General features: G+C 48.2%; 1 protein-coding gene and 2 long non-coding RNA genes across 4 annotated transcripts; 1 reads left to right on the top strand and 2 right to left on the bottom strand.

Moving 5' to 3' along the window:
* Positions 1–5262: 5262 nt before the first annotated feature.
* On the bottom strand, positions 5263–9032 carry LOC147369678 (uncharacterized). Its single transcript, XR_015167753.1, has 2 exons — positions 7019–9032; positions 5263–6361 (listed from the first exon to the last, which is right to left on the bottom strand). It is a non-coding gene; the product is annotated as an uncharacterized LOC147369678 (long non-coding RNA).
* A 2102-nt stretch (positions 9033–11134) lies between these two features.
* CD74 (CD74 molecule) lies at positions 11135–18828 on the top strand. 2 transcript variants are annotated; one of them, XM_086412462.1, is made up of 9 exons: positions 11135–11272; positions 13942–14114; positions 14320–14393; positions 14928–14990; positions 15757–15852; positions 16138–16225; positions 17206–17397; positions 17888–17947; positions 18218–18828. In XM_086412462.1, exons 1-8 carry the CDS (start codon positions 11196–11198, stop codon positions 17929–17931), a joined length of 807 nt encoding a protein of 268 aa, XP_086268588.1. In that variant the 5' UTR covers positions 11135–11195; the 3' UTR covers positions 17932–17947; positions 18218–18828. The 2 variants fall into 2 exon arrangements, with proteins under 2 accessions (XP_086268588.1, XP_086268589.1); XM_086412463.1 differs by lacking the exon at positions 17206–17397.
* LOC147369676 (uncharacterized) lies at positions 15225–19959 on the bottom strand. Its single transcript, XR_015167752.1, has 3 exons — positions 19821–19959; positions 18008–18159; positions 15225–15487 (listed from the first exon to the last, which is right to left on the bottom strand). It is a non-coding gene; the product is annotated as an uncharacterized LOC147369676 (long non-coding RNA).
* Between the last annotated feature and the right edge of the window lie 3 nt (positions 19960–19962).

Genomic DNA, 19962 nt, shown 5'->3' with positions numbered 1-19962 from the left:
TGAGAGGCCTTGAAGCTACCGTTCTCCCACCCTGAGTTATGTGTTTGGCAACGTTGAGCTTGCCCAGCTAACAGCCAGTGACTCTGTCAAGAGGAAATCATGATCTTAGGAAGATCATGTCAGTGTAATGAATAACTGAGCTTGCCAAAAAAAAAAAAAAAAAAATCTGGTATCAGGAGAAAGTGAAGACTGAGAAATGCAGGAATAAGCTGCAGGGAATGTGGGAGAGGGTAGAATTTCAAGGGACGGGGCTAGGCCCAAAGTGTGGAAGTTATAGGGAGCAAGTTGTAACTCTGCCTCAGGAAAAATAACAATGACAGTGTCAGTAGCTAGATTTATTAAGCACTTACTAAGCAACTTAGACGTAGCACCTTATTGAACCCTCATCATACTAGGAGGTAGGTACTACTGTTCTACCATTTTGCACGTGAAGAAACTGAGGCACAGGGTGCTTGTAGGAGCAGAGTTGAGATCAGCCAACTAGTGTCGACACTGCACTGCCACACCATCCACTGCCTCGAATGGGCTGCTCATGGAGGTGCGGAGCCCACTGTCTCTGGAGGCATTTCAGCAGACCACCAGAGATGTGAGGAAATGCTCAAACAAGGATCATGCCTGAGCGGGACAGAGCTAGTGAACTGATAGTGAAGCTTGTCTGGAGAGTAACGGAGGTAGTACAATTGCCCACAAAGATTGGGAAGGAATCCTGTCTTTCTAATCCATTACCTTGCGAACAGGGGCTATAGGAGGCACGACCGTCACTAAGATTGGTCACAGCGAGTAAGGGGTCTGTGGGAAGCAGCATGGCAGAGTAGTTAAGAGAATGGTCTCTGTTGATAGCTTAAACCTGGGTTCAGATCTTGGGTGTCCCACTTGCTGGCACTTAGCTAGTATTTGTACAACTCACCTAATCTTCCTGAGACTCACAGGGCTATTGTGACAGTAAAATGAGGAAACACACAGAATAGTTTATACTCAGAGATGAGACAAGCTCTGCCAAGGCAGGAAAGTCAGGAGCCAAGGCCTTGGTGTAATTCAGAAAGCTTCACTTTGCCCTCAAACCCAGTGGACAGGACTGATGCTGGCAGCATTTGCAAAATGAGCTGCCAGGGTGAGGAGGCAGGTCTGAGAGGAGAGCAGGAAAAGAGAGGCGGCAGGGAGTTGGTGCCTAGGAGGAGGAACACTCCAGGACCACTCCTGCCTGGTGGGGAGGCTGGTCAGCCGAGTGACACTGCTGGGCAGGGTGGCCCTATGGAAGCGCCAAGGTCTCGCTGTGCGGGAGCCCAGCAGAGCCGCCGCTCTGCAGCATCACCGGTCCCTCCCCCCCGCTCCTGAGGTGCTCCCTTCTGGACAACAGGTTCAGACACCATGACCTGTATCCTCTTCCAGAGGCTACCCTCACCTCTCTGCTCCGCCTCCCGTGCTGGTTTCACTTCTTCCCTCCCAGACACCTCCCAACCCAATTCTCAGACCTGCTTTTGTCAAGATCTCCCATGCCTTCCGGGTGGCCCAGTCCAGTGGGCCTTTCCCTCAGCAGTGTTTGACACAGCTGACACTCCTTCACTCCCCTGTTGGGATCTGTGATCACACCCTCTCCCTATTTCCCTTCTGCTCCCTGACCACCCCTCTGCACTGTTCAGAGCTGCTCCTCATCCCATCTCTACACATCAAGGGTCTCCAGAGCTCAGCCCTGTCCCCTGGTATAAAACTGTCTGCAAGCCAATCATTTACAAACATGTATACTCACTCCAAGTTTCAGTCTGGGACGGTCAGTCATCGATGATGTCTCCACATGGGTGTCACACAGGCTATAGGCACAACAAAACTCTAGGGTCTTTCTATCCCAGAATGAGTTCTCCTGTCTCCTCCATCCCAGTGAATGCCACCATCCAGTGTATAGCTCTAAACCCGGACACCATCTTTGACTTCACTCCCACAGCAAGTCCTGACATTTCTACTTTTCAAAACAGCTATCGAACCCATCTGCTTCTCCTTGTCTCCACACCGTCTCTCACTTAAACAATTTTACCCCTAACTGATCTCCAGACTCCCACTCCTGCCCCTGGGAAATCTGTATGCCATACATCATTAAAAAACATAAACCAGCCCCAGCCCATCCCTGCTTGACACTCTTCACCAGCTTCCCATTTTCTTGGAATAATACCTAAGCTGCAGCCCAGCCTGTCCCTTCAACAGCATCCGAAACCACCCTCCCCCTCACTCACTAGGCTCAGACGCACTGCACTTCTTTCTGTTCCTCAAATGTGCCAAGGACTTCTTGTTTCTGGAAAAGACATCATCTCCGCTGCCCAAGCCAAAAAGCTCAGCAACATCTTGGTCTCACCCCTCTATCCATATTCAGTTTGGTCTGAGTCCTGTGGATTTTCCTCCTGACATTTTTATTCTTCCTCACCTTTCCTGCAATGCTTCCAGCCGTGGCCCCCGACAGGCCTGCCTCTCCAGCTTGACTTTTCACCACAGCCTCCTGACTGATCTCCCTGCCTCCAGCCTCAGCTGTGACCTGACCCCTAAGCCCAGCCTCAGCCACTGTAGCCCAGTCTCTGACCGAGACTGGGGATCATTCGTCGCCAGGTGTCTCCATATGCCCCTGTGTCCTGGTGAGTGGTGCAGAACTGGTGCTTGATACATATTTGCTGGATGAATGAATCCTAGGAGAGGGCTTGATCAGTCTTGCTCAGTTGTACTAGCTGAGATCACATGTCCAAGGGCCATACTATTAACTTACCTGCCAGACAGCAGCTGGGAGAAGAGTCGGGGAGTCCCAGATCCTAAATTGGTTGTAGGACATCTGACCTAGGGCAAATCAAATCCTCTCCTCACTCAATTGTCCCTTCAGTACAATGGGAAGGAGCAGAGCAACTAGTCTCTTTCTCCCAGAAACACTGTGAAGTGAGCAGAAGTGAAGTGAAAGTCGCTCAGTCGTGTCCGACTCTTTGCGACCCCATGGACTATACAGTCCATGGAATTCTCCAGGCCAGCATACTGGAGTGGGTAGCAATTCTGTTCTCCAGGCATCTTCCCAACCCAGGGATCAAACCCAGGTCTCCCACATTGCAGGCGGATTCAAGGCCATTTGTTACAAAATGTTTCCTCACTCTGGTCTCCTTGGACCATCTGCCCCTATTGTACTGACTTTCAACACAGCCTGAACCACCCTTTTAAACCGCAGTTTGGACAATGACACCTTTTGCTCAAAGCCTTCCCATGGTGCTTTTTTCTTTCTTTTCTTTTTTTTGGCATGCAGGATCTTATTTCCCCATCCAGGGATCAAACCCACGCTCCCTTCAGTGGAAGCATAGTCTTAACCACTAAACCACCAGGTAAGTCCCAAAGCCTTCCCAAAGCTCTTGATTTTACTCAGAGTAAAAGCCAAGGTTGTGACCATGGCCACAAGATCTGGCCCAAGACCTTGTTTACCTCGTGTCCTGTCATGCCCCGCCTCAGTGGCTCCACTCCAACCGCTCTGGCCTCCTTGCTGTTCCTCAGCCAGGTGCATCCCCACGCTGGGATCTTTGTCCTGGCCGTTCCTTCTGTCCAGGGAATCCCTCCCTCAGACATGGCCTAGGTTAACCACCTCATCTTCAAGCCTGTGCCCAAACCTCGCCCTGTCAGTGAGGCCCAGCCCAACACCCTATAAAGTACTACCACTTGCCCCCATCCTGCAGTGTAGTAATACCTTTTGTTTCCCCATCTCTGCCATTACTCTTTAACAAACACGCTTACTTGTTTGTTTCCAACTAGAATGCAAACTCCGTAAGGGCAAGGATACTGTCTGCTTCATTCATTGACATAGCCCAAGGACCTGGCATGGAGTAGATGGGCAATAAATAATTGTTGAATGTGTAAATGAGCAAGTGAGAGGAGTAAAGTAAAGGGCTTGCCCAGGCCAGGCGTGACAGGTACAGGACTGTAGCGTGGGCCTGCTCCTTCCCCATAGAGAGGACCTTTTCTGGCCTCTTGTTCGTGGCCAAGATGTGCTAGGATCCAAGGGGCCCCAACACAGAAAGGATGGCCTGGCCATGTGGGGTGGTGGACAGGGCTGGGCCTACACTGCCTACCTACCACCTAGGGTGGCTCTTTCCTCTCCCAGGACTTGGGGACCAAGAAGGAACACAAGATGGTTAGAGGTCCTGAGGGATTCCACCTCCTGGCTCACCCAAGTGAACTGGCAGGAACTCACACCTCTGGGGCCTGGAGTGCCCAGACCGAGGGAGAACAGGCATCTCAACCTAGACCAGCTCAACAGGGGCACCATAGGAGGAGACCCACAGGATGATCCTGGTGTGGGGATAAGGGCCCCTCTGGCTTTGTTGTGCAGCTCCAGATCTCTGGGAACAGTCCCAGATTCAGCAAGTTTGCAGAGGGGCTTCCCTGGTGGTTCAGAGTAAATAATCCACCTGCCAATGCAGGAGACATGGGGATATCCCACATGCTGTGAAGCAGCTAAGCTCATGTACCGCAACTACTGATTCTGTGCTCAAGAGCCCAGGAGCTACAACTGTGAGCCCACGTGCTGCAACTGCTGACGCCCTAATGCCAGCACTCTGCAACAAGAGAAATTACCGCAGTGTACCACAATGTTACTTCTGCTTGCTGCAATTAGAGTAAAGTCCACGCAGCAATGAAGACCCACTGCAACCAAAAATAAATAAAATTATTTTTTAAAAGTTTGCAGAAAAAATTTCATCACTGAACTACTTAATGCTTATGGCACACTTAATCTCTACATCAGGCATATGTATATTAATTCATTCAATTATCCCCAAAAGCCAATGGTTTAAGTTAGTATCTATTAGTATGCCCATTTTACAGATGAGGAAACTGAGGCATGGAGGAGTTAAGTCATTTGCTCAAAATGACACATCCTGACATCCTGTAGTAGTGGAGCTGGAATTTAAAAAAAAAATATTTATTTGAAGACAAGTCTTACTTGCAGCCCAAGGGATCTTTAGCTGTGGCATGTGGGATTTAATTTCCTGACAGGGATCGAATCCAGGCCCCATGCATTGGAAGCACAGAGTCCCAACGACTGAACCACCAAGGAAGTCCTTGGAATTTTTTTCTAATCAATACAAAACTTTGGATAATTTCTGAGAAATTTCAAGGAGGACTACAACATACATTTTTTGCTTATGCTGTGGAAGAGCCCACTGTCAGTGTAATAATATGTCAAGGGAACAGTGGTGGAAATATAGTGTCTTCTGAGCAGCTAGCACAGTTTTTATATAGGAGGAGATTGGATTTGTACACAATTGCTTTTAATTTTTTCCCAACCATTTATTATTCAAAATTTCAAACATACAGAGATGTTTATACATTGCACTTAGATTCACCTATTGTTAATTTTATCTATTATCTTTTTCCCTGAGCTATTTTGAAAATAACTTGCAAACCACATTTCATGTCACCTCCAAGTACTTCATTCAGAGTCTTCAGCCTCTAAAAATATTTTTTTCTAGCAGACTAAAATTGCATTATTGCACCTAAGAAAAGCAATAATAATCCCCAAGTATCGGCTAAAATTCAGTCTATATTCAAATTTTCCCAGCTTCACAAAAATATCTCTTACAGCTTTTTTTCCCAACCAAAATCTTGTCAGAATATACAAATTGCATTTGGTTATTATGTTTCTTTAATCTTTTAAAATACAGAACCCTCTCCACACCCACACAGGCGTCTTTTTTCATGACATTGACTCTTCCTTGGGCACTGTTGTTCTTTGGTGACTGAATTCTTCTGTTTATTCATAGTTTTATTTCATTTGTTCTTCTGTGTCTGGTAAATTAGAATTTAGGTCTAATGGCAGGTTCAGTTTAATGATATTTTTAGCAAAGATACTTCCCAACTGATGCTGAGTATCTTACCTCTTTAGGAAACACAAAATGTCACAGTGCTCTGCGATCGGTGATGCTAAAAGTCCGATCATGTGGTGGCAACCGCAGGACTGCCCCATTGTAGGGCGGCTTTTCCTGTAAACAACCAGCGAGGACTCTGGACAGGTACCGTGGCAGGTGGATATCCTGTGTCCCCCAGCCCTTTGTCTCATGATTTTGGCATCCATTGGTGGTTAACTATTACACTGGAGATTACAAACAGGTGATTTTCTAATTCTGTCTTCTCTTTTACATTAGTTAGCTTGCATTCTTCCGTAAAGAAAAAAAAAAGAAAGAAAAACTCCTTATAAACTGGGATTGAACTGTATAGTTCCTTTTGAAGAAGCAGGGTAAATTATTCTTATTGATGCTGGAATTGTCTCATATTCGGCTGGCAGGTGCTCCTTCAAGTTGGCTCCAGGCTCCTTCTGACAAACACCAGTGGTCCTTGAGCACTTCTTTGCTTTCTGAGGGAAAAAAAAAAAGATGCCTGCAACCTCACCTGTGTTTCCCTTCCTCAGCCCTGGGGTCCACCATTTTGGCACTGGGATGTTATTCCAAGAAGTTAGCCTCAGAGCTCTTTTGTTTAGACCAGATCCAGGTCTGTGTGACCTTGGGCCTGTTCCTTTCCCCTTTCCGAGTCAGACTTTCTTCATGTGAACAGTGGGGGAGCTGAATCCTGCCTTAACCCTGGGTCCCTCTCAGAGTGTGGCAGACACCAAGGCTTGCTGCTTCCTGTCGTTCTGTCTCCATCTCCAGCAAGAGAATGGGTAGGACAGGACTCCTCCACTGGGCAGTGGGGCCTGTGTGACACCTGAGACCTCTTACCCTACTAGAAGAAGAGAAGGGAACCATCATCCTGTCCACTCTTATAGCTGGAATCATCTCCAGCCTGTTGTGGGCGAGGACAGGATGACCTTTGGGGTCACCCTGAACTTTGACCGAAAGCTGCTTCGCAAGGAAAAGGCGTTTTTTAAGATTGCCATTTTGTTATCACAGTCAACTCAGAATCAACTGACTTTGATGTTAAACAGAGTTTTACTCTGTATCAAAGTTATAAATTCACATATTTAAATAATCAAATCCTTCTAAAAGGCTGGCTGCAAAAAGCGGAAGTTCCTTACCTTCCTTTCCCCACCACTTTAGAATGTTTTTAGCCTCTATGTCTCTCAATAACTTCTGGTACTGTTACTTCAGATTGTTTCAGTTTTAAACATGATCTGGTTGGCTTCTCACTGTAGACACGAGACCAAGATTTAGTCCTCTTTCCTTCTCTAAGTCACTTTTCCTATCCTCTCATCCTCCCCAAATGCCTCTACTGTATGTTTAGTTAGATCAGTATTCAAAGTTCGCCATATTATGACAGTAAATGCCATTTATAGCTGTGCTGTGTAGTATGGTGTGATGACTATTCATTTCCTATAGTTTTTTGTTTTCCCCAAAATTAATAATTGTCTTGATACAACTTAGCAACTAAACAACAGCAACAAAAAATACTTGTCTTGGTTTTTTTTCATTTGCTTAATTTTCTGTGAAATTTATCATAATTCAACCTCATTCTCTTCAAAAAATGATCTAAATCATCTCTCAGTATATTCAGATCTATCAGCTGTCTATTAATTTTATCTTATTGAAGAAATGTCTTTCAGAGCTTGTGGACCTGATCCAGTACGAATCTATTGCTTTTCTCTTGGGATTTCTCTGTGCCATCGTTCTGGGGAATCCCCGTTCCCTTTTGTGAGTTGAATTTCAGCTTCCTATATTTCAAGTCTTCCTTTATTTTTAGTGAAGACCTTCATTTTGGCAGAGCATACATTCGTGAAGCTTTCTGAGGAAGAAAAAATTTTGAGATAATTAATGTCTGAAAATATCTTTACGATACCTTCATACCTACTTAATAATTTGGCTCAGTAAATATTCTAGGATGGAAATAATTTTCTCATAGAATTTTGAAGGTGTTGCTCCATTATCTTCTGGCTTCCAGGGTTGCTCTTAAGTCCAAAGTCATTCTGATTCCTGGTCCTTTGTATCTGTCTTGTTTCTTTCTGTGAAATTTTCTCTTTGTCTTAATTTTTCTATAACTTCACTTGATGTACCTTGGTGTGAAATTATCTTCATACTTTGGTATTCACTAGGTCCTTTCAGTTTGGGAATTTATGTCTTTGAGTTCTGGACAATTGTACTGAATTTTTTCACTGATTTTTTTTTCACCTTTGTTTTCTCTGTTCCCTATTTCTAGAACATTGATATTTGGCTATTGGGCATCCTGGATTGGTCTTTAATTCTTTTTTCTCCCAAATTCTTTTTATCTTGGTGGTCTACTTTCAGGGAGATTAAAAAACTATCTTTACCTACTGATTGTTTAATATCTACCCTTGTACTTTTAATCTTTAAGGTATTTTTGTTGTCATCATGGTTCTAACAGTACATTTATCTTTATAGCATCCTATTCTTATTTCATGGGTGCAGTATCTCCCTTATCTCCCTAAAGCTGTTAATATCTATTTGTTTCCTCCATGGTTCCTTTTTGAGAGTTGGTTGTTTGTTTTGTTCACTCTCTTTTGTGTTAGAGGTTTTCTTCAGATGTCCCAAGAGCCTTGATTGTCTAGAAAATCAAGTGGAAGCTGTGACTAATGTGAAGGGCTTATTGGCTGAGGTCTTCCCTGTAGAGTTATTTGGCTGGGTTATTTCATCATTGAACCCCAGTATCAGAATCTTTAGTTCATTCCTTGTGGAGCTCTCCAGAGGATTCTCTCATTTATTGCCCAGAAAAAGAAGGTCTGGCTTCTGGCATTCTGGAAACTGGGTCGGAGAGAAGGCTGGGACTCATCTTCAGAGCTGGGCCCATGCCCTGCACTGTGCCTGGGGATAAACTTCCAGCCCTCTTTCAGGGAGGGAGGAGTAGTTGGGGAGGGACAGGCCATGGACAGTGTGTCTAGTCCTCAATTCCTGAACCTGTTCTACCACATAAACTGGTGGATTCCCAGCTTTTCTAGCTGCAGGTTTAGAATTAACCTTTCTGGGTCTGTTAATGACTACTCCTCATCCATTGCTTTCCAGCTTCTAAAATTCTGCTGTTTTCTCCTTTTCTTTCTGTCCTTACAGATCTACACTTAAAAAAAAAAAGAAAAAAAGAAACTTTTTGTCATTTTAGTGACAGAAGCCAAGTGAAAGAGGAAGCAAACATATAATGTGTTTTAACCATCATTACCAAGAAATCTTTTTTTAAATTGAACTATCAATTTCACATTCCATAATATTCAGGCTTTTAAAATGGTACAGATCAGTGGTCTTCCTATGTATCCACAAAGTTGTGCAACCAGCATCACTGTCTAATTCCAGAATATTTTCATCACCCTGAAAGGATATCCTATACCCATCAGCAATCATTCCCCATCCCCTTTCCCCTGGCAACTGTTGATCTACCTTCTGTTTCTATGGCTTGCCTAGACACTTCATATAAATGGAATAGTACAAGATGTGGCCTTTTGTGTCTGGCTTATTTCACTTATCATGATTTTTTTAAATATATATCATGATAATTTAATGGCATTATTAAAGTGTATACAATCCAAATTTAAACACTTAGCATCTAATCTCAGTTTCACTTGAAATAGATAAGCGAATTTTATTTATCAATACTTCTTACTCTTTGATGATTTAGAACAGAATTTTCTAAAACAACTTTTGTCAAACTTTGTCTCTCTTCAGATGTTTGGTCAAATTCACTTAGCATGATGCTTTCAAAATTAATTTTGTGGCATGAATCAGTACTTCATTCCTTTTTTTTTTTAAATAAGACTTGTATTGAGACATTAATTCTTCTTTATGGCTAAATAATGTTCCATTGTATGGATATACCACATTTTGTTTACTCATCAGTTGATGAATATTTGGGTTGTTTTTGCTTTGGGGCTATTATGGATAATGGTGCTATGACCATTTGTGTATAAGTTTTTCTATGGATACATGCTTTAATCTGTCTTGTGTAGATATCCAGGAGTGGAATTACTGGATCATATGTAACTCCATATTTAACTTCTTGAGAAATCGCCAAATTGTTTTCCAAAGTAGCTGCACCATAGTACATTCCTGCCAGCAATATCTGAGTTCCAATTCCTTCACATCCTTGTCAACACTTGTAATTATCTGTCTTTTTGATTACAGCCGTCATATGGATGTGAAGTGGTACCCCATTGTGGCCTCAATCTTCATTTCCCTAATGACTAATGATGTGGAGCATTTTTCTTGTGCTTATTGACCTTAAATTTGCTGAAAATTTAAACATACACACAAAAGACATGAAGATTAATAAAACAAATATGGTCTATAAGACACAGATAGTGAGAAATAAAATCATGCCAACAGTTAAACCTCCCCTGGGTACCCTTTCCCAGACCCTCTTCCTTCCCTCCCTGTAGAGGCCTCCACTGTCAGGAATTTGAATGACATAATTTGAGCATTAGGAAGCAGAAGGGTGGAATGGTTAAAATCAAGAGATGGATGCATGATTCTGGGCAAACATGTAGCCTCTCAAAACCTCAGTGTCTCTATCTATAAATGGAGATAATAAAATAAAACAGCCCTTAAAATGTCACTGTAAAGATTAAATGAAACAAAGCATGCAAAACAATTAGCACAGTGCCGGCTCAAAGGAGGGCTGGGTAAGTGCTGGCAAATATTAGTACCAGAGCCTTAGAACCAGGGACTCGGGTTCATAAAATGCTTATATTAGCAGACAGCAGAGAGAACACTGAATCCAGCTTTCCTCCCCTGGCTCTGAGATGACATAACTGAGGCCCTGAGAGAAGGAAAGGAATTTGTCTAAGTTCACAAAAGGGGGGCAGCCCCTTTATGTACCCACTCATCTACAGGTGAGAGGGGAGACAAAAAGAATTTTCTGCTTTTTTTTTTGCTTGCTTCAAAGTGATTTCCTATCTAGGGAGTGAACAGTTGCCCATTTCTTGAAACCTCCAAAGAGCCTTATGAATCCACAGGTCTGCCCAGAAACAAGTGACGTGGGCCCTGTGCAGCCAATGGAAACATGCTGGCCTTTTCACCTGCCTCAGGGGGGGCTCCCCCTACTCATCCTGTCCCATTAAAGGCAACTTGCTGAAGTGAGGGTATTTCCAGCTTTGTGGCTTTCACTTCCACTTGTACCAGGTGGGCGGAGTGGCCTCCTGTAGACGAATCAGATTCCTCCTCAGCCCCAACTTCAAGAGGTGAGCACGGGGCTCAGCATCCCAGATACGCAGGCAGCGGCAGCAGCAGCAGGAGTGGGAAAGACCAGAGGTCAGAAGCATGGAAGACCAGCGTGACCTCATCTCCAACCATGAGCAGCTGCCCATGCTGGGCCAGCGCCCCGGAGCCCAGGAGAGGTATGTGTGAGCAGTAGGAGAGAGCAGCCAAATCTTGGACTGCACAGACGTACGTGCACAGGCGCTACAGAAGGAGCACTAGACCGGGAGTCGGACGAGTCATGAACTTAGGCTCTGACTCCCACACTAACTGGGTGGTCTGGGGCAAGTCTCTGGCCGTCTGGCTTCAGTTCTCCCGCCTGTAAAATGAACGAGTTCCTCTAGGGCAGGGGTTTTAACTTTCTTTGCATCACATACTTCTCTTCTGAAAATCAGAAAGCTCTGTACTCATTCCCTACAGTTTCCCACAGTATCAGGAGCTTCCCAGAGTCCCTTGAAGCTGGGCCATGAGCCCTAGATTAGAATTTTGAAAATATTATGGATCCTGGATGGAGAAGCAGATTTTCTAAAAGAGAATGGCAGAAGCAGTTCATCATAGAGGAGTTTCCTCCTAGTTATCATAAGTTGGTATATGTGTTTATATCGAGGGAATTATAGTTGCAGGTGTCTGTAGAGTAGATGAAGATGTTTGCTATCACAGGAGGGAATGAGAGATGTTGGAGGAGGGTAAAAAAAGGGTGAGGTGGGGGGCTCTGGCTAAATTTCTAGAAGGGGCTGTGGGTTGATCTGGGTGATGCCCTGCCCATGCCCCTCTCCCTTGCAGTAAGGGGCCAGCACAGCCATCCAGAGGACCCTTTCCCAGATCCTTATCCGTCTGTTTCCCTGAAAAAAACATGGGGAATGGTTAGAATACAGCTACCCCAATGTCCCTGCCCCCCCCCCAGATAATTTGCATATTACAGGGACTTGTTGTGATGTCAGCAGTTGCCAGGCAGAAAGGGGTTTGGGAGAGACTCTCAGAGATGTCATGAGGAACTTCATACTGTGGGACATGTAACTAGAGATAGACCATTAGTGTCTGGCCTGTGAAAACCCTAGGGAATCCCATGGCTAGGAGAGCCAACTCTTGTGAGGGCTGGATTCTGGTTGAGGTTCTGCAACTGTCATGTATGACTTGTATAAATCACAGTTTCTCTCTGGGTCTCAGTAGTAGCAGCAGCAATAATAACAACAGTGGTTATAATAATAGTTCCTATTCACTGTACACTTGTTACCAATCCTCAGTCCCTGTTAGATATTAGTATGATTAGTTTTGTGGTGGGCATATAACTAAATGCTAAACTCAATCATAATTCTTTTACTAACTCTTTAAGTTGGGTACTTTTATTATTTCCCTTTTTACATAAGAGAAAATGGAGACTCGTATTAACAAGTGAGTCACCAAAGTTATTGCAGCTAGTGAATCCTGGAGCCAGAATTTGAACCCAGGACTAGTCTGATATTAAAATTTGAGTTTGTCTACCATCTGACCCCCTTCTAGAGGCACAGTTTGCAGGGAGGGGAAATGGGTCCCCTCTGAGCACAGGCCACCCAGTGAGTTGCAGAGCCAGCGTGGGCTCAGTGAGCAGAAAGTGTGCCCCCTTGTCAAATCCTTGTCTGGTTTTCCCTCAGTTCAATCACTGCTTCTAAAAACTGTCCTGGCCTGTTTTGGACCCTTTTGTGAACACTTCTGCCTGGCAACATTTGTACCATGATTCCTCCCAGTTCTGGTTGGCTCCTGACTTTGGCCAATTACTTATTCAAGAAAGAGGCAGTAGAAAGGAGGAAGTGACAAGAGTTGGCACTCATCCAGAACCAGGAGACAGGCCATCAAGATGCATGAAGAAGAAGGAAACCAGATGCTAAAGTTAATTATTAACTCCCTTGAGATTGGTGCTCAGTGTTACAGACTGCTAACTAGGTGCTAGGTACGGAGTCAAGAGCTTTATCCTGATCTCATTTTATATAACAACCCTTTGAGTAGATATTCTTACCTCACGTTACTAAGAGAGGTTGAGTGACTTGCCCCTGTTCCCTGAGCTAAGGGAATGACAGAACCAGGATTACAATCCAGGTTACAGGGTCTCGTCTTTATTATGACTCTCTAGATTCTTAGACCTTATGAGAAACTGAGGTTCAGAGAAGAGACAGTGGGAGGCACAGCTGGGACTCAACTTGGGTGTGGGGTCACTGAAGAGGTGAGGTCATAGAGCTTGAACTCAGGAAGACCCAAGCTTGGGTGGACTTTTCACCACTTCAGAGGCCAGGCCGTCCCTCTTCCTTGGGAAGGCCAAAAAGTAGGATTTGTTTTCCCCTCCTTTCTGGTTTTCTCCTTTTCTCCACACAGGAATTTTACATTCTCCTTTCAGAGTAATAATCCCCTGGACTGGGCCTTGGTCCAGAAATCACAGAGGATTGGCGAGCAGAGAGGCAATAAGAATGAGCCATGTTTGTGATGTCATGAATTACTAGGCAGCAGGGTCTTCCTGGGGTTTCCTCAGCTGTCCTTGCTGGTTCCCTCGAGAAGACAAGGCCCTCGTTCTTGGCTCTTCCCCACACAGGGGCAGCTCCAGGGTTTCTACCTGGGAGGGCTATAGGGGCAGCAGTGGCTGGAGGTAGGGGGTCAGGAGGATATCGTCAAGCTGTAAGTTCATAGGCACTTATTTGTGCTTAAAGTGTGTGTTTGTTAGGGGCAGCTGAGGGCAAGGGCTGGAACTGTGGGGGCACATTCCCCCATTCCCAGCCAGTCCCCGGGGCAGCCACTTCTGTGGACTCTCCTCTGACCTATGTCCCCCTCCTCCCCTCCACAGCAAGTGCAGTCGTGGAGCCCTGTACACGGGCTTTTCCGTCTTGGTGGCTCTGCTCCTGGCCGGCCAGGCCACCACTGCCTACTTCCTGTACCAGCAGCAGGGCCGGCTGGACAAGCTGACGGTCACCTCCCAGAACCTGCAGCTGGAGAACCTGCGCATGAAGCTTCCCAAGCGTGCGTGCCCTGCCTCTGTCCTGACAACCCCCCTGCCCCTCACCTCAGAGAACCCTCATTCCCGCCCCAGCTGGGCCCACTGTCCTCGCCCTCTGGTCTGGAATTCCAGCCCCTCATCTGGGTCTGAGCTCTCGGTCCCCGTGTCTGAGTACCCTCTTCCCTGGGCACTGGGGCCATACTCATGCTGTGCCTTCTGCCCCTACAGCTGCCAAGCCTATGAGCCAGATGCGGATGGCCACTCCCATGCTGATGCGGGCGCTGCCCATGGCAGGCCCGGAGGTAAGGCCAACCCCAGGGCAGGAGAGGGAAGCTTACTCCGCCTGGAGAGGGCAAGTGCCAAGGGACAGGGGAGGACACCTGGCTCAGGAACAGCACAGCTGGAGAGGGGGACCTGGCTGTTGGGGGGAGGAACAGGAATTCCAGGGGTGAATGAGGAGGAAAGAGCCTCTTGGGGCCCTCTCTGGGAGGAAGGCCCAGCCCTCCACAATTATAAAGTGCTTCTCATTTCCCAGAGCGTCTCACAGTCCCTCCTATTTTCAGAGCCCTTGATATATAGATGATGTTTCTGTTCACAAAACTATCTCCTGTCCACAAAGCCTTGGGCAGGAAAGCGTTTGCAGAGTAAAGGAACAGGATATTGAGGCAGGAAGGTAACAGCCTGCTCAAGCTCTCACAGTGGGACATCGTAGCGATGGACTTGTTGAACATCTGAGAATCCAGACTCTCACCCAGACCCCAGCTGCTGGCTCTGCTCTGGGCCCCACCCCCAGGGGCCAGTCCTGGGAACTCCTCCCTCCTTCCTTCCTTCCACAGCCCATGAAGAACGCCACCAAGTACGGCAACATGACACAGGACCATGTGATGCACCTGCTCCTGGTGAGTGGAACCCGGCCAGGCAGCCCTCACCTCCCACCCCATCCCCATAGGCCCCTGGCTGGGGCTGTGCTTCAAAACCTGCACCGGGCCCGGCTCACAGCGGACGTTCAACGTGGGCTCCGCGGATTAGTGAAGCAACACAAATGTGGCCCGTAATGTTCTATGAAGTTCAGCCCCACTGCTCCCCACTTTTTTGTGTTTGAGGTGGAGAAACTAAGGCCCAGAGTCTGGAAGTGACTTGCTCAAGATGCTTTATTCCTTCCCAAATTTTTACTGAGTAGCAGCACCAGGCACTGTGCAAGGCTCCGGAGCCACAGTGGGGAGCAATCAGATCAGTCCTAGTCCATGGAGATCTCAGGCTAGCACGGAGACAGACAGGTGACCAGGTGATGAGGGATGTGCAGGGGCCTTTGAGAGAAAAAGTGGCCAAGGATCTGACTTAGCTGGGGCAGGAGTGCTGGGATGAAGTCGAGGGTTTCCTCTGAAGGAGGTGAGACCTGGAAGATGAGTAAGAGTCTGCAAGGATCAGAAGACTGACGACTGTTGGTAGAACTGAGCCTGGAACTGGGTCTCCCGACTCCCAGCCCTGGGGTGTTGCAGCTGGGCCCCTGGATTACTTTAACACATCCCCTTCCCCATTAGCTCCAGTGTGCTGAGGTCTGGGCTCCACACCTCAGAACCAAAGATCAGGGCAACATGAGCTGTACATTAAACCTTGCCTGCCTGGAAGCTTTTTAACCTTCCTTCCTGCCTTGCTACCCTGCAGAAGGCGGACCCCCTGAAGGTGTACCCGCAGCTGAAGGGGAGCCTGCCAGAAAACCTGAAACACCTTAAGGACTCCATGGATGGCTTGGACTGGAAGGTCAGCAGCTTTCCCTGCACTGGTACCCTGCCTCCCTGTCTAAAGCAGCCCTGGGACGAGCGGCGTGAGCAGGGAAGCCGTTCTCAGGAAACTGGAGGCGGCTTCCCAGCACTTAAGAAGCTCCCACCATGGGAGAATGCTTGGACTCAAGGAACCACCTTGACCAAACACTGGGGGGTGTCTGAGGGGCAACCAGGTCCCCACTGGCCCTCCATGTCCCAGGGGCACAGTCAGTATGGTGGGAGTGGGCTACTAAGCCTGACTCTTGGCCTTTATCTCCATTAGCTCTTTGAGAGCTGGCTGCATCAGTGGCTCTTGTTTGAAATGAGCAAGAACTCGCTGGAGGAGAAGCCCTTTGAGGGTCCACCAAAAGGTAAAGGGAATGTGAATCTTGGGGAGGCGGGGTTTCTGGGAGCTCCCTGATTCAAGCACAGGGCTCTCCCAGCCTCTCAGCTCTCACTCCTGTTTCTCCTGCCTGTTCTGGGCTCGTCTGCCCCCAGCCCCCATCCTGTCCCTTCAGGAGGTGACCTCCCTTGTGGAGGACGGAACTGCACAAGGAGGCCTGGAGCAAAAACCACCCAAAACATCCCAGGAGTCATAGCAATGATCTTCCTCACCCAGCACTGCATCCTGCAGGCTCACAAGGGTTGGGCTCATGATTCCCACCCTTCCAAGGGACCTCTCCCGTCACACAGCCACTGCTGCTAGCTAAGAGGGCCTTGAGGTTCTTCCATCTCATGGGCAATGTGTACCAGGGTTTTCAGCTTGAAAGCCTTTATGGGTGCTCTGTTCTCATCCTGGTGCTAATTGGCTATGTGACTTTGGGCAAGTCTCTTCCCTCTTGGCTTCAGTTTCAGAAGTGGAAGATCAGGGGCCCACCCTTCCTGAACCCCAGGATTCTCCATCATGGATTCAGAGAGGGCACCTTGCATGTTATCTTAACCAACTTCCAGCTAATGTTCAAATCCCCTCTATAACAGCCTCATCACATGGTAACCCCCATTTCTACTTGGATACCGCCAGTAATGGGAGCTCAGACTCGGCAAGGAGTCTACTGCTTTTCTCTAGAAATCAGAATCATAGGTGCAATTCTAAACTCTAATAGGTACCGAGTGTCAGAAGAAATCATCATGTTCTGGGATGAGTTAGCAACAAAGCCACGCACTTCCTCTCTGATCCTGGACCTGGTTGGTCCAGGCCTCAGTTTCTCCATCTGTGCAATTGGTAGAGCAAGTGCAGCCACTTGGACAGAAGGCATTAGGCACACAACAGTGGTATGTGGACCTCTGGTTCTGCTGAGACCCTAGCCCAGAGCCCGCTCACTCACTGTGTTCACCGTGCCTGTCGCTTCAGTACTGACCCAGTGCCAGGAAGAGGTCAGCCGCATCCCTGCCATCCACCCGGGCGTGTTCAAGCCCAACTGCGACGAGAACGGCAACTATATGCCGCTCCAGTGCTATGGGAGCATCGGCTACTGCTGGTGCGTCTTCCCCAACGGCACCGAGGTCCCCCACACCAGGAGCCGTGGGCACCGTAACTGCAGTGGTAAGCGGTGGCCGCTGTGCCAGGAGCAGGAAGGAGCAGGACGGCTGAGGGGCAGGTTGTCCCCCGGCACACCATGGGCTAGGACACGCAAGGTGCCCTCTCTGGGCAGCAGCCACTCAGCCATGCATCCACCCACTGTGCATTCCTTATTTATTTGTGTACTATTATTTCTCTCCTTATGTCCACACTCATCTACTTAACTCATTTGTCCTCCAACCCTTCCACTCTACCCATCCACGAGAGCATCCAGGGTCCTCCAGATCCACCCATCTGATTTCATCACCCGCTCCTTGGCCTCGCTCATTCAGTTCCCCAGCCACATCTCACTGCTGCTTGGCAGCCATCCAACAAGCGTCCTTCCATTCACATCTGTTTTACCAAGCACCAGGCTTGTGGCAAGGTTGGGAAGAACTAGCCCACCCAGGCTCCTTGCCAGTGGGCACAGTAGGCTGGACTGCAACTAACGAGTGGACTCTCTGCTCCTTTGCAGACCCAATGGAGATGGAGTATCCGTCATCTGGGCTGGGGGTGTAAGCAGGATTTCAGTAAGGTAAGCACTCTTGCAGGGCATCTAGTCCCCAGTAGCTTATCCCCAGAGGGGCCAACTCACTCGTGGATGATGACCCCAGGCCATTCTCCAACTTCCTTCTCACAGATGAGGACCAGGGCTGGGGGTTCTGGGGCCATGGCAGTCAATTCTTGTATCCAAGCAGGAGGCAGTGGAGGGTGAAGGGCCCTTGACTGCTCCGAGGCCACAGGATGCTGGGAGGGGGCAGGGACAAGTGACTCCAGCCCTAACCTGCTGCTTCCCTCCCTGCAGTCGCCCCGTGAGCTCAGCAGACGCAGACGCCAGTACCCAGACAGCCCTGCAAGGCCACAGCTTCCCTCCCTGCCCCAGCCCCTCTCCTTCCCTTACACACCCCTTCCCTTGCTGTCTCCCACCCTGCACCTCATTCTATGAGACTCTGCCTCTCCATCAGCCTTGGACACAACTATCATATCAGAACGGCATAGATTAGTGGTACGCTTGCTGCCCAAACTCCATCCACTAGCAGGAACGCAAGGCCCAGGGACATGGACCATAAGAGAGGCTGACCCCCAGTGCTGACACCACAGCAGGCTGACACGGAACTCCAAGATCATGGAAGTGGTGGGCAGGTGCAGGGAGAAGGGACGGCACTGTCCCAAGTCCCAGGACGGACACCTCTGCTGTCCCCTCCCCTCCAGGCCTCAGTTTTCCAGCCCTTTAACTGGGGGCATGAGCCACCCCTTCCCTCTCCCCGGCATCATACACCCAAGAAGAACGAGCTCCCCCAAACTGCAGCCCTTCCCCTCACTTTCTGCCACCCGCTAGTTCCCTCTGCACAGCCAAGCTTGTCATCAGCCCTCCAGCCACGGCTCCTGTGAGAATAAAAGGTAGTGAGTAGAACACGCCCGGCTCTCAGCTGTTCTTTGGGTATGGTCTGTCTACCCCAAGGGGGTGAACTGAAGACCTGGAATCCTGTAGTTGAGGAGGGAGGTCACAGCCTGGGGAGCCCACTCACAGATGCCGGGCTGGGGGGCTGCAGTGTTTGGACACAGACCACTTCTCCATGTTTCACACACAGGAATACTTTACTTCCAAGAAGAAGAAACAGGCTCTTGCCCATAATTCTTTAAGCACCAGTTCTTCTGGGTCCAGCTTCTCCTGTCCCCATTTTCATTTCTATACTAAGAACAGTACAAGTGTAATGACAGATGGCAACAACGCAGGCCCTTGTATTGGGACCACCAGGGAGTGGGGGCTGTGGAACTGGGGGCCAATGTCCTACTTAAGGGGTGGCCGCTGTGTGGCCCCAGCCACTTGTTGCCAGGAGGAGCACAGGCCCCTGTGGTCACATTTCTGGACTTTCCAAGAGGAGCCCTAAATGAAAAAGTTTATTGAAATCTCTCCATTTCTAAGTCTGAAGACTTGCTAGGGGTCAAAGGAACCCAACAGGACAATGCTCTGCAGCCTCTCTTCTAGCCAACACACTTAGGGGAAGAGAGGCGACCTGGGAGGGGGTCCTTGCCCAGGGGCCCCCAGTTAAGGGTACAGTTGGCTGTCACCCTGACTCTCCCAGACCCCCCAAGCTCAGTGCTGTTTCTGCATGGACTCTCGCTGTCTCCAGCAGAAGGCTAAAAGCCTTGGACCTTCACACTGCTCTGGGCCCAGGGAAGTGGGCCCCCCCATCACCGCCATCACAAACTCCTGTGGATGTCACCCTGACACATCTTTCGAGTGCCTCCACTTCTTGCCTTCATCATAGCAGAACCTTTGTAACCTAGCCTGACCATGCCCGAGCTCCCGCTTAGCTTAGATGCCACCTCCTCCAGGAAGCCTTCCCCACCCCATCAGGGCCCTTTGCTGAGTCTCCTCCTTTGGCAGACAGGGTGTCACTCACCACAGTATCCCAGAGTCTTGATACACCATCAAGAATAAATCCTGAGCAGATGAGGTCTGTTCATCTCCCAGTGTCAGTCAGACTCTCCCTTCCAAGAATCAATCAATTGCAGAGCGTTTGCCCAGAGGCACTAGGAACTTGC

This window comes from Bos grunniens, chromosome 7 (assembly GCF_055505025.1).
Source record: "Bos grunniens cultivar Pamir isolate PY7600 chromosome 7, Bosgru_T2T1.0, whole genome shotgun sequence".
Taxonomy (NCBI): Eukaryota; Metazoa; Chordata; class Mammalia; order Artiodactyla; family Bovidae; genus Bos; species Bos grunniens.
The sequence above is the reverse complement of the archived record's forward strand: the minus strand, read 5'-3'. Positions and strand labels throughout refer to the sequence as shown.